This window comes from Polyodon spathula, chromosome 13, assembly GCF_017654505.1.
Source record: "Polyodon spathula isolate WHYD16114869_AA chromosome 13, ASM1765450v1, whole genome shotgun sequence".
NCBI classification, from domain to species: domain Eukaryota; kingdom Metazoa; phylum Chordata; class Actinopteri; order Acipenseriformes; family Polyodontidae; genus Polyodon; species Polyodon spathula.
This window is the reverse complement of record NC_054546.1, coordinates 15,452,405-15,467,181: the sequence shown is the minus strand read 5'-3', so window position 1 is coordinate 15,467,181 and position 14,777 is coordinate 15,452,405. Positions and strand designations below refer to the sequence as shown.

The window sequence follows — 14,777 nt, the reverse complement described above, 5'->3', positions numbered from 1 at the left end:
TACAAATTGCACAACAATGGTAACATAAGACAGGTTAGAAAATATCACTGCAAACATGTATCGTTTATCGTCATTATAATCTAATTCTCCTTAATTCTGAAAATGCACAACTATTTAATAGTAGCTTTGTATTGTATAATGATCACTTAAAATGCAATGTTTCACTGTAAGCCATGCTGAAAGTAAATTGAACATACTATTGAACCCATAAATAACCTATTGCAGTGAAAACAAAACATAAAAAAGCTAAGCTGCTGTACTCGTCTCGCGTACAAATTGTGTTGCATTCACCAGTTTGAGGATGTCACTTAAGCTTTTTAGAGTATAAAGAACAGGCATGGTGTTTCATTAATGAAAACCATGAACACTGTAAATGGAGATTCCGGTCAAGCTTCTGGGTACCGGCAGCAGTTAGAAAAGCATAAGTCCAAATGTTGTACAATGATAGGAAATATATTGTGTGTGAGAGAGTGAATTTGATGTTTAACACCGTGCAATGGCAGTGGTTTGACCCTTGGGATCCAGAAGTGAGTGAGTATTTTAAAAACCTGCATCAAGCAGTCACTCAGATTTCTGTACTTAACTGAGCATTGCTTGCCACCACATGGGGCTGACTGTGGATCAGGGGGTGGCATGAGCAGTCGAACCACATGGGGATTTTTGGAACAATCCTGCCTGTGGCTTCACCTGCCCCTCCTCTCCCTGCAGGGGGCACTATGCTGGATCATCTCAGTTGGCATGGAGGGGAGGGGTATTAAAACTTAGTGCTTTGAAAAACTTTTGAAAAGTTTTGTTTTTTTATGCATTACATCATTATTTGGTATAAGTAATTAATGTGTAATGTATTTGAATGGGAATTTGAAAAGAAATATGTATTCAGTGCATTTCAATGCTGCAGAATATCACAAATTAGCTATGGATATATTGTACAGTTAGAAATCAAGAGAGTGTTCATTGATTACCAGCTTGTAAATACAGGGTGAATAATACATTGATTTGGCCACTTTAAACTTCTGCTGGGGGAAAAAGAATTCTGACCAAACTGAAGGACAATATCAGTTGATGGAACTATAGTGGCTACCTCTAGCTGCCAAGTTCTGTGGAGTAGCTGTGAGGTTAAAGTTAGATGGAGCATATACAGCTATGGACACATATTGAATTACATACTGCTTTGTAGTTTTCCATATATTTAACAAAAAACTGTCATTTAAAAATGTGACCTAAAGAGTCAATTATCCAAACTAATTGGGACCGATACTAGTTTGCATAATCTTTTGTATTGATAATCGAACAGGTATTAATAACAATTACTGAACCTTTAATTATAGAATAAAGTTAACATACACAAGTACCTACTGATGATGTATAGCTAATAACCTATTATATCACATTAAGCATACAAAATTACAAAGCTTTACAAATCATTACATTAATGCAATTCAGTAAAACTTTAACACTTACAGTTAATGTAATGAAATACTGTAATTAAATGTACCATATACCAAACTTGAAAATCATCAGAAAATACAATTCAGTACAACTTTGACACATTGCAGAACTTGAGGAATCATTAAACCTTAGCAATTCAGTAAAATGTTTCTAGACTTTGATACTTGTTGTTAAGGCATTTTAATAACGTGCGCTTGAAATTAATAAATTAAAAGTTCTAAGCTGCTCAATAACATAGACAGGATCTCCAGCCCTTACTGACGAAATAGAAGAAAAATCAAGAACGAGGTGACTGTTTGTTTTAATTTGCTTAACTGCAACAATTGAAAGCACACAATGCTCCGTCTAAGATTTTGATGGTCTGAATAATTCTGTAACTTTCATTTGCCTTAGTCTGCTGGTCCATAGGTCTCGTAGCCATTTTAGCATCAGAAGCTATGTGGGTAAAACCAAACGCGTAATTCATTACGTGATACAAGTACGTTTGTTTGATTGGACACTACGGTTGACCAAAGATCGGATAATTGACTCTACTCTGTGTGTGTTTTTATTTATTTATTTATTTATTTTTTTTTAAATTATGTCTTGATCCTAAAATTCTATGCGATGCAAAGCTTTTGGCTATAGCTGTATTTCTCCCTATCAATTTCTTGGATCACAAACCAAGCTGCTCTGTAATATTACTGTTTGGTCTATTAAAGCTACAATGCCTCAGAATCAATGGCCAGATTTACACTGAAATGTAATTTATTTTGTGAAAAATGTGAAACTCTTTTGCGTCATCATATATTTCAGGGTGACAGAGAAACATTTGAAAACTATTACAGAAAACAAAGAAGAAAACAAGCAAGATTAGTCTTGCAGCCGCAGTCAAGCATGGTAAGTTGTTTGTATGCTGACTTTTATTATTTAAAAACGTCGATCATTCATAAGAAACTGATTTCTATTTTCTTTTCATTACAGCATGAAACTGTTGAAGGATATAGAAAGTATTTTAACCAGATTGTGGGGTAAGTTTTCACACCAAAAAAGTCAAGTTCTACAGACATCATACAAAGCTCTCAATAAACGTCCATCTGTGTTTGGTTAGAAAAGTGGAAATCTTTACTTCTTTGTGAATTGTTTATTTTAGGTTTTTTGTGGTGGAGGATCACATTTTGCATGCAACCCAGGGGTTGGTAACCAGAGCATACATTGGTGAACTTTGGAACATGGCACTCTCCAAAATAATTGCTGTGCTGCGAACCCACTCGGTAAGTAAGGGTACATTTTTAATCGCCTTATTCGAAGAAAGGGTGTGGGTGTTTATTTTTTTACAGTGGGTTTGTGTCAAACTGCAAAATGACACCTCCACTGCTCTGGCTTTTTGTAATTAAAAGTTACTTAGATTAGGGAGCAGGCCTGCCAAGCTTTTGTTTTTCCCAGTGGAATAAGGCTGTGAGACACAGCCGTGGGCTATTTGCATAATCCTTCAGTGATTTACAATTGACTGGGCCCTCCAAACCTGGTCTTAGTCCAGCAGTTTAGAATATGCAGAGTTAATCTGCTGTTGTTGTTGCAATCTGTCCTCATTAGTCCCAACTGACCTCTTCATTAGATCAGATTGAATAGTTCAGCATTGAAAGCACCACCAGTAAATAGTTCCTAATTGTCAATCCAAATGCCCTGTTTCCAAACTAACCTCCACCAGAAAAAGACCAAATTAAGGTATTAGCAACACAGTAGCATCATCATATCATTCAAAAGCATTTCTTGTAAAAACGTACAGTTGCCTGAATTAGCAGAAATTGTACTGCAGATCTTATAGTTTATAAGCGTTAAGACGTTTCCGCTGTTCATCTTCTGGGAGATGCTCGGCCCCACTGGAAACCAATAGGACTTGATCTCTTAAATTCCATAATTTAAATAAATAAGATCATATTGCCTTATTGTTTTACATTTGACATATTTCGGTGTATATTTCACTGACCTGGGACTTTTCCAAAAATCCCTGATGACCAGTTGAGGAATAAATGCAAAAGATTAAAATCTCACTCTCTGTTTGAGGTCTGAACTATGAACTGGCTAATTTGCAGTAGGATTTAAAACTTCCTGTGTTAGGATGTTGACTGAAGTAGTCTAATATGTGCAACTTTCAGTTTAAGCTTGAAGTAGAATCCTTAATGTCATGCAATACAGGTAATTTGCTAGGTAGCTTGCTTCTCAGACTGCTTTAAAAAGTATGCTGAGGGCTTCTTTATTTGAGTTCTTTGTATAGCAGTTTGTCAAAGCTGTGTAGAGAGTTTTAGCCTAAGGAGATTACAAACTTATCACATCTCTTCAAGCGACCTTTTAACCACACAGACCACGCAGAGGCGTTGGGGGGGGTCAGGCCCCAGCACAATTTCTGCCTTGTTTGGACGTGATGGTAACAGAGCTTCTGCATAGAGCACAAAACACACTTATCCAGAGTTATTGTTGTAACATGTGTGGTCTAAGGATTAGACTGCTGCTGCATGTCTCAGTGTAGCTCACAGTGGTGATTTATGGACTCTGCCAAGTTGCCAAGAAAGGTAGGGGGTAACAAGGCAGCTTTGGGTCTCTGTATAAATGTCACTCTGCTTCTTTTTATTGTTGATATATATATATGTATTAAAACCCTACAAAAAGCAGTTTTAATTTATTGGTTGTTTTCTTGCTTTCTTCTCTTTTTTACTGCAGCATTAAGACCCAGGTCTTATAGTTTTAATCTGGCTAATGCTAGCATACTTCTGTTGGATATAATAGGCTTTAACCCTGTGGGTCCTGTGCCAGGGCTTGCTTACAACATGCTTCCATCAGGCTGGGGAATGCACTTCACGATAAGACCAAGGGCTGCGGAAACTCTTAAAAGTCTCCCGCTGTTTATCCTATCTTAAGGAATTTCAGCTTTTTGGAGAAAAGGGAAACCACACCACATGTAATAATCAGTAGCTCTATTCACCAATGCACATCATGGATAAAACAAGTAATACAATTCTACTGTATTTAGGGTCACTGTCATTTTCAAAGCACTCATAACTGCTAGAACTTGGATTTTATTTGCAGTAACTAAGGAATTATCTTTTTTTTTTAGGTTGTGTTTAATTTAATCAGATATATCCTTGTTGTATGTTGTTTACCCCCCTCAGTCCTATTGCACTGATCCTGATCTTGTGCTGGAGCTGAAGAATCTCATTGTTGTATTTGCAGATACTCTTCAGGTAAAACCATTGCTACCTAATAAAACTAAATAAACATGATCATAATAGTAAATAAGTGTTTGTTTGAGATGGGTAAATCATAGTTTAACAACATGGCTCTGTACTTGTTACTGCAAAAAAAAAAAAACTGTACACTGCACAGATTGTATCTCAATTAAAAAAAAACTAAATAAATACTTGATGTCAGCTGGGGGGGAGTTGGTAAACTGTGCAAAATGATATCTGTTAATACAAGAGACTATGTGAACACAATGCATTAACTTATTATAAATCACAAAAAAGATCTTGTACTCAGGGGCAGTTCTTATATAAAGAGTATTGTTTGTTTTGTTTTTTAAAAGTTTACAATTGCTCTGTATGTTTATGCATGGGGATGATATCTGTATGCAAGTGATTTCTCGTACATGATTTATTATGGTCTATATGATATTTGGAAACTAAGAGTGCACTTGGACTTAAACCTGTTTTGCATATGCTGTGTAAAATGTACTGATGTTGAAATCTTTTCCAGGGCTACGGGTTTCCAGTGAACAGACTCTTTGACCTTCTTTTTGAAATAAGGGATCAATATAATGAAACTCTCCTTAAGAAATGGGCTGGTGTTTTCAGGTTTGTGCCTGCTTAAAAAAAAACAAAAAAAACTTTAAAAAGAAAAGGCTTTCTCTGGTTCCTTTTGCCATTTTCTCCATTCTTTTAAAATGTCATACCACCTTTGAGACTTTTGGTCGCACCACCCGCCAGGCATTCCAGTAATACCTCTGTGTAACTTTAAGCCCTCAAACGCCAAGCTACCAACCCTATTGGGAGGTTTGCATTGGCCCCTCATGCATAGAACTCAAGCAGAGCTTCAGTGTCAAGCAAACCATGTTACCAGGGTAACATGGCCCCAAATCTTCAGCTCTATTTATTAATATAAAAGCTATTGGTGTGGAACAGTCCACAAAGATTCTGATTGACAGGCAGCTGGGAATGCATAGAGGCGATGCTTATTATAATAAGGCTTTGCATGTAGACTGACCTTGTATATACCTTGCCATGGTAATGTCATAGATGAAAATCTCCTAGCAAAAGCACTTTACATTTAGCTGCACACTCCTTTTACTTCTTGTATGAGTAACAAAGAAAAGAAAGTCTTATTGAGAACATCTTGTTAAAAGATTAAATGAATTTTGCTTTACTGTAATAACATTGTTCTTATAAATACTTGCCTCTGGCACAAACATGCATTGGTGTGTTAGTTCAATTGTACCTTGCTGGCTTCAATGTAATACTAACGTGAAACAGGTGTATAGTATTGCATCGTGTATCGTATGAAAACAAGGTGAGCACTCGTACTTTTGTTTCTGCACATTCGATTTACTCAGTGTCTCACTTTATACAGATTGCATATTTTGAAGTAATGCCCAGTTTTGTTTTGCTGTTTTTTGTTTTTTTTTCCCCCCAGGGAAATATCTGAGTCAGACAACTATAGCCCTATTCCTGTAGATAACGAAGAAGAATACAAAACGGTCATCAGCAGATTTCCATTCCATGATGCAGAAATTGAAAAGGTTTGTACTACAAGTTTTAAAAATCCTTCAGAACATGCAGGATTAGAGGTTGGAAAAGCTTGTGCTTAAAGTTACTGTACATACTTGGTTGAAATGTAGGATTTTTGGAGTTTTATTTATTGCTTGCAAGTTGGTTGGAAATTAAAATTATGAAAGATATGTTCACTGTTTTAAACAGTCGTAAAATCGTAAGAAAAAAAGAAGTAAACTTTAGTTTTGCAGACATTTAAACGAAACTGGAATCCCTTGCCTAGTTTAGTTTATCTGTCATAAATTATATGCTTTATAATGTGGGTAATACCTTTTATTAGCATGTTGGTTTTGGGGATTGAGTTTTGAACTAATTCTGTAATTTAATCACAATTCCATTTCTTTGTTTACAGCAACAATTCCCAAAGAAACTTCCAATGTCTCAGTCAGTGCCTCAGGTCTACATTCAAGTGAAAGAGTTCATTTATGCGAGCCTTAAGTTTTCAGAGTCACTTCATCGCAGGTAAATAATAAAGATTAATTTCGTTTTCTTTCCTTTTACAGCAACAAACTTGAGAAAAATGTCCAAGCAGGGACCTATTTTAAATGAGCACAGTGCAGTTTATAGCCACATTTACACTTACCCATCAAGGTGGAAGCCCATTTACAATGCCGACTGCACCTGCAGAAGAAATTTGAACTGTAAATTAAGTGTCTAATTGTATCTGATTTATCGTTTTTCTCAGGATGTTCTTAAACATATGTTGGTTTTCAACCTTTCACCCTGGTACTATATTTTTGATAGACTTTGAAGAAATGCAGTCCCACCTTACCCACCTACTAAATTACACACCACTTCCTCTCAGTGTGATTTATTAATTGACATGCTGTAATAAAACATGATCTATGACCTTCGTACTAGGTCACAACTTCTACCAGGTTTGAGGATACTACTCCACATAGATACAAAGATATTTAAACAATTCTGTATTCCAAAACAATTAAAGTTTTTATTACAGGCAAAAGTGTTTTATACATTCATATACACCCTCTTAATTACAGTTCAATAAGTCTGCTTACCTTGCCTCCCTTAAATTATAATCACAAAAAGCTGCTCTAACTTATTCATGATACCGGTAGCTCTAATTTTACACTTAGTCGTGGCAGAGGATTACGTTTCTAACAATATACTTGCTACACCTGATACCCTGTAGTATAGACATACTGTATGTGGAGAAATACTAGCCCCACTGTAACGATATCCTTCCGTACATTGATATATAAATTGACAGCCTTTACCTGCCATAGGTGCAGTGACAATCAGTCACTGTAGAGCAAGTTGAGTAGGAAACATGGAGTCTTTACTGAACCTGTGTGTTTCAAATACTTGGAGTCTAGCAAAGAGGACACAGCAGCAACATGTTATTCTATTAAGATGTACAGCTAGTGTTGAATATATGTAGAAGTTTTACCTTGATTACCTTCTCATCCAAAACATTAAAATACTGAAACCAAAAAATTCACTCAATACTGTGTTATGTTTAAAAAAACGTTTCAAAGTCAAGTCTGTAACACTTGGTCATAAATTTTGGAGTAGAGCAAGCCATCATGTGCTATCAGAATTGGTTGGTTGTTTGGAAGGTTTGGTTCCATTTCCTTCAGCGTTCCAAATTCTTCAGCTAGTATTTGTTCTTTTTAATCTCCAGGGCTTCTGCAGTGTCTTTTTTATAAGGCTCATTCTGTGCTGTTGTTCTTGGCACTGCAGACCCTTTCCCAGGCAGGCTAGCTGCATACACCCGTCTGGGTGATTTTCAGGACTCTTGCTTTCTTCTGTGGGAGGATGAGCCAAAAGCCAAACACTGTAAGAGAAATAGCACTTATCCATCCAATGCACAAGATAGTTGAATTGAGCACCGTTCTGTTGTTGCCAGGCCACTGGTTGGCAGGATGACTGGAGTTCACATTCAGCTTTTGTTTGCAGAGTCCTTGGACGGATGATGTCCACAGCAGACTTCAAGTGCCTAAAAGGCATGAAGGATGTATCTAGTCAATGCAGTAGTCACTGTGTCACCAATGCTTCATTTTTCAATCTGGAAAAAAATAAAAAATAAATACATATTTATATATTTTTTTTTTCTATGGTGCCTGACTTTTGCCCTGACCTGTCCTGTATACTGTTTACTCAATTTAATTGTTCTGCCAGTAAACAGCTTTGCTGTGTGTGTTACCCATTTACAACCAGGTAATTTTGTCGTATTTGTCACCTCACAACCAAGATTTATTTATTTATTTATTTATTGCCATTTATTACCACTGTGTCTGTATTAAAGTGCAACTAAAAAAATGTATGTTTTTGTAAATTCCCAAAATATATTTATTTTCGACTTTTTATACCATATGTACCATGGGGGTATAAAAAGATTGTTTTGTTATTTTATCATAATTTATGAACCCAGAGGTATAAAACTGAACATTCACAACATGCTTAAAGTTATCAAGAAAGAAAACTTCAACAATTTGCAAATCTTTACTTCTTGAACAAGCTTTTTGGAGTTCAAATTTGTATTTCAGTTTTTGCTTTTTAAATCACTAAATTGGAATTATGAAATACATTATATAACTAAGTTACTTGCAAGGTAAAGATATACATTACAAATGAAGTCGTCCGTGTAAATAAATGAGCAGTTAGAGCTTAGTCTTGTTAGCAAAAAATCTGGAAGGTTTTTACACCTCCTGGTTCTGGGCCCACCCTTTAATTAATGCAAATGACTGTTACTTCACACGTTCCTAATTGATTCTGTGTTCAATTTACACTTGATAATGACTATCCTCTTGACCTCCTATCTAAATGTTTACCAAAGCTGCCCCTCCCCTCCCCCAATAAACACCTGATTTCACACACACCACTCCTATCTGCAAAACCAACAAACGCCAGCATCATAATGCAAATACTAACAGAACTGTCAGCTTATACATTTAAAAAAAATACACAATACCCCCAAGAGGAAATTCAAGACAAGACAATGTCCTTCTTAATGCTGTTTTGTATCATAGGTGTATGTTGTGCTCTCTTTGCATACGTCGTAAAGAATGTACTTGTACCTCTAGAGAACCAGCGTTATAAAGATTAAAAGCGGAACTAAACAAGTTTAAATTTGAGCAAGTAGCTTCAAATCACATTTTCTTAGTTGTATTTGTACTGTTCCCTTTTTGTTTTTATGACATTTGCATTCATTCTGTCTGGTTCTTGTTGCAATTACTCATTGTGATTTTATGTATTTTTTTTATTTATTGTACTAAGGTGCTTTGACTAGGAGTTCAGGAACTGCTCTACGGCCTAGTTGCCTGTCATAAACAGATCTAATAATGTACAGCTGTGGCCAAAAGTTTCCTCTCATGTGTGAGCTGCAAGTGAATTTGGACTAATTTTCCTATATAGAAGCTATTTGTGTTGCATATTTTAGCAAAACACCACCTCACTGGCATGGCACATAATACAAGAAGACTTGGTATAAAAAAAGCCTTCTTAATGGCAAAAGATTTGCTTAACACTGTAACTCTCAAGTAAAGTCTTATGGAATCTTAATATGCTGGTTGGCATCCTGATGAAACAAAGAAAAACTACAGGAGATTACATCTGTAATCTACCTACAGGTTTTGGCCAAACATTTTGCATCACCCTATGGAATAAACACATTTTGCTTCATAAAGTCGAATGAAACCTGCTGAATAATTTTACGTTAACATATTAAATTGCATACCGCTTTGCAGTTTTCCATATACTTAATGAAAAAACTGAAAAATGTAACATTTGAAAATCAAATACTGTGCTACTGAAATACAATATCAAATTTATGTTTAATACAGGTTTTATTTATGTGTGTGTACATGTATGTATGTATTTTTCTAATTGTCTCGATCTTAAAATTCCAGGTAATGGTAAACACTTGGCTATAGCTGTAATCTAAGCAATCTAGTGCAGAGCAGTGTATTGCCAGAAAAAAAAAAAAAAAAACCTAAGTGAAACTTCATCCAGAGTGGCAGATCACTAGATGGCCCTGGCTCTTACTTGAGCTCTTGAACTCAGGTGAAAGCACTTTAGCATAGCCAGCATTTGAGTAAACGCTACAAGAATCATAGAATAGAAGGACAATACGAAGAAAAAAAGAAAGTTACATTTAAAGCTGCATACTCCTTTAACATTTAAAGTTATGGGGCCATATTCACAAAGCATTTACCACCAAGCTAAGTTTGCACCATTACATGTTAAAGAACTAGCGAGAACTATTGTGAATATACATAACATCTTATTTTCTTTTTTGGCTTTGGGCAGTGGTAAATAATTGGTGAATATGGCTCCGGATCAGATTCTTTTTTAATGGGTTATTTGAAAGGGCATTAATTGTTCCCTGTATACATTTTCCTGGAAGACTGCATGATTAATTCATATTGATCGATGAGATGCTAAAGAATATATGTATGTGTGTGTGTGTGTATATATATATATATATATATATATATATATATATATATATATATATATATATATATATATATATATATATATATATATATATATATATGTGTGTGTGTGTGTGTGTGTGTATATACATACATATATATAAGATATGTATGTATGTTACGGTAAGTGTCTGAAATGTCAACATTTACAAAGCAAAACAGCAAATGTATGTAATAAACATGATGACGCTTTATTTCGGGCATTTACCGGTAAAGTGCCTTTGGCTAATGACTAAATGTCTCGCTTTCGCCCATTGTAAGGCTTCAGGAGTCCTGTGTAACTCCAAGTGTCACAAAAATATACCATGCAACAATTACTTTCTTCCGAATTTTGGACACTTACCACTTAAGATTGACTATGTTCTGACTGTTTTTAGATAAGTGTTATTTTTATTGAGAACATTTCTTTTATGTGGTGGTCAGAATGAATTAAAGTACAAATATTGAAATTCAATAAACTGTTTAAAGTAGTGAAGTGTCTGGTGCATTGTAGCCAGTTTAATTCCTTTTTAAATATTCCATATAATGTATATTTAGTGTGTGTGAATTTAAATTGTCATTGATGAAATCTGTTTGAATGAATGCAAGATTCTAAAGTGAGATGGAGAAAAGAGAAAAGTAAATATTACTGTGTAGCGTTGAATATGAAAAAGTTACTCAATGCTGTGCTGTTTGATTGCTAGGCTTATTGTTTATGCTTTATATTTTTGAAAACTGTTATATTGTATTTTGTATTCACAGTTTTTACACAATAGTAAAGACCTTATCTACATTTTACTTGTATTTTCATTTTCAGTTCAACTGAAATAGATGACATGCTTCGGAAATCCACAAATCTTCTGTTGACCAGGACTTTAAGTAGCTGTTTGCAAAATCTGATTAAAAAGCCACATATAGGTTTGACAGAGGTATGTTTTACTTTTATATTTGCAGTGGTAGGTCTTAGGGTTTATATATATTTAAGCAACACAATGTCTTGATACCAGATGAATAATGTCTATTTGTTAATTTTGCATAAAATGATAAACACGTGGGTAGTAAAAACAACTTCAATCGTGGTATTCTGAATTGGATCTGTTTAGCAATCATTCATTCACAACTACAGACTAATAACTATATTGGAAACGTAGAAGGAACCCACTGCGTGAATACAGTATTGTGAACAGAACAAGCCCGGTGTTTAATTTTATAACAGAAAAAGAAAAACAGGACTCAGCTAGGACTGTACGTCAGTCATGCTGAGCCAGGTTGATTGTTTGATTGAATGTGCCAACATTAAACTGTGGCTGAACTCAAGATGCTGTGAAATCTGAGGCTCCGTGGTGGCTGTAGACATCGGCATGAGACGCAAAGAGACTGAGACAAATGGGTCAGCAAGCTGCAAAATGCAAAGTGAGTGAACAGAAGAAAACTCTACATCAAATCAGTATTTGGTGTGACTACCCTTTGCCTTCAAAACAGCATCAAGTCTTCTAGGTACACTTGCACACAGTTTTTGAAAGAACTCGGCAGGTAGGTTGGCCCAAACATCTTGGAGAACTAACCACAGTTCTTCTGTGGATTTAGGCAGCCTCAGTTGCTTCTCTCTCTTCATGTAATCCCAGACAGACTCAATGATGTTGAGATCAGGGCTCTGTGGGGGCCATACCATCACTTCCTGGACTCCTTGTTCTTCTTTACGCAGAAGATATTTCTTAATGACTTTGGCTGTATGTTTGGGGCCATTGTCATACTGCAGAATAAATTTGGGGCCAATCAGATGCCTCCCTGATGGTATTGCATGATGGATAAGTATCTGCCTGTACTTCTCAGCATTGAGGAGACCATTAATTCTGACCAAATCCCCAACTTCATTTGCAGAAATGCAGCCCAAACTTGCAAGGAACCTCCACCATGCTTCACTGTTGCCTGTAGACACTCATGCGTGTACCGCTGTCCAGCCCTTCGGCGAACAAACTGCCTTCTGCTACAGCCAGATATTTCAAATTTTGACTCATCAGTCCAGAGCACCTGCTGCCATTTTTCTGCACCCCAGTTCCTGTGTTTTCGTGCATAGTTGAGTCGCTTGGCCTTTTTTCCACGTCGGAGGTATGGCTTTTTGGCCGCAAGTCTTCCATGAAGTCCACTTCTTACCAGACTTCTCCGGACAGTAGATGGGTGTACCAGGGTCCCACTGTTTTCTGCCAATTCTGGGCTGATGGCATTGCTGGACATCTTCCGATTGCGAAGGGAAGTAAGCATGATGTGTCTTTCATCTGCTGCAGTAAGTTTCCTTGGCCGACCACTGCGTCTACGGTCCTCAACGTTGCCCGTTTCTTTGTGCTTCTTCAAAAGAGCGTGAACAGCACATCTGGAAACCCCTATCGGCCTTGAAATTTCTGCCTGGGAGAGACCTTGCTGATGCGGTATAACTACCTTGTGTCTTGTTGCTGTGCTCAGTCTTGCCATGGTGTATGACTTTTGACAGTAAACTATCTTCAGCAACCTCACCTTGTTAGCTGAGTTTGGCTGTTCCTCATCCAGTTTTATTCCTCCTACACAGCTGTTTCGGTTTCAGTTAATGATTGTATTTCAACCTACATATTGAATTGATGATCATTAGCACCTGTTTGGCATAATTGTTTAATCACACACCTGACTAAAATCCCTAACTTTGTGCAAGTGTACCTAGAAGAATTTATGCTGTTTTGAAGGCAAAGGGTGGTCACATTAAATATTGATTTGATGTAGATTTTTCTTCTGTTCACTCACTTTGCATTTTGTTAATTGATAAATATAAACTGTTAACATGTCTATTTTTGAAAGCATTCTAACTTTACAGCATCACACCTGCCTAAAACATTTGCACAGTACTGTGTGTGTGTGTGTGTATGTATGTGTATATATATATATATATATATATATATATATATATATATATATATATATATATATATATATATATATATATATATATATATATATATGCATTTCCACAAAACCCATCTATCTCAGCCCCTCTCTAACTCCCGGTTTCAATCTGACAGTATTGTTTGTTTCTACCACATTACAGATACCAATTAACATTAAGTGCCATTTCCTGCAATACAGCTAATCTCTGTAAGTAAATCTGTGGGTGTTGGCTTTAAAGCCAGCTATCAGGGCTGGAAGGAAGAAGGGGGGATTCACGGGATGTTGTTTTTTAATGTTTTGTAGCTTGTACAGATCATCATAAACACAACACACCTGGAGCAAGCCTGTAAATACCTGGAAGACTTTATAACAAACATCACAAACGTTTCACCGGAAACCATACACACTACAAGACTTTATGGGCTTTCCACATTCAAGGTATGCAAGGAACAATCACCCAAAGTCTTTAAGAAACATTCTTGGGTGCAACAGTGGGTACGGCTGGTAAAGGTTACACGTAATATGAACAATTGCAAGCGAACATTTCTCTGGTCTGGTATTACTATTAATATTTTAGATAATAGTACCATACTCGTAACTGAAGGGCCACAATATTCTCCATTTGTGTGTGAAATCTTGTAGCTGGAAGATTAATATTCAGTAGCCTTGTACTTGGGTATTCAAGTACGATCTGCAGCACTTACCTTGACTTGGTTTTCACCTTTGGACAAGCGCTTACATTTGCAGAAAATAAGCTTTCTTGTGTTCACCTAAAGTTATATAACAAATTGTCCTGCTCACCCAGACTGTACAGCAACACACAAAGTATGGCATTCTGTATAAGGAGTGTGGCATCAAAGTTAGCTGTATTTTTAGGTTTTAGGTGAAAACTACAGTATTTTTCTTTTACTAAAAAGCCTCAATAATTGAAGGATGTTTAAAAATGCTCCTCATCAAGTAACTTATGAGGATCATGACAGTTTAACCAATATCGCAAACAATTGGTATTGACCACATATAACTTTTTCATTTGGTTACCCTATTATGACTTAATAATGATTGACTACAAATAGTGTACACTATAACTGTGTACACTGAATATAAATATATGATTTTACTAAAATATATATATATATAATATATATATATACTATATATATATATATATTATATA

General features: G+C 35.9%; 1 protein-coding gene across 2 annotated transcripts in view; it reads left to right on the top strand.

The window, feature by feature from the left end:
- LOC121325733 (exocyst complex component 6) overlaps positions 1–14,777 on the top strand; it is a 92,237-nt gene that overhangs the window by 45,967 nt on the left and 31,493 nt on the right. For both annotated transcript variants that reach the window (XM_041268644.1, XM_041268643.1), the window contains exons 9-17: positions 2,245–2,328; positions 2,413–2,459; positions 2,582–2,702; positions 4,599–4,670; positions 5,182–5,279; positions 6,115–6,220; positions 6,604–6,713; positions 11,508–11,619; positions 13,907–14,041. In XM_041268644.1, the coding sequence (XP_041124578.1) occupies positions 2,245–2,328; positions 2,413–2,459; positions 2,582–2,702; positions 4,599–4,670; positions 5,182–5,279; positions 6,115–6,220; positions 6,604–6,713; positions 11,508–11,619; positions 13,907–14,041 (885 nt within the window). The remainder of the gene's footprint in view (positions 1–2,244; positions 2,329–2,412; positions 2,460–2,581; positions 2,703–4,598; positions 4,671–5,181; positions 5,280–6,114; positions 6,221–6,603; positions 6,714–11,507; positions 11,620–13,906; positions 14,042–14,777) is intronic.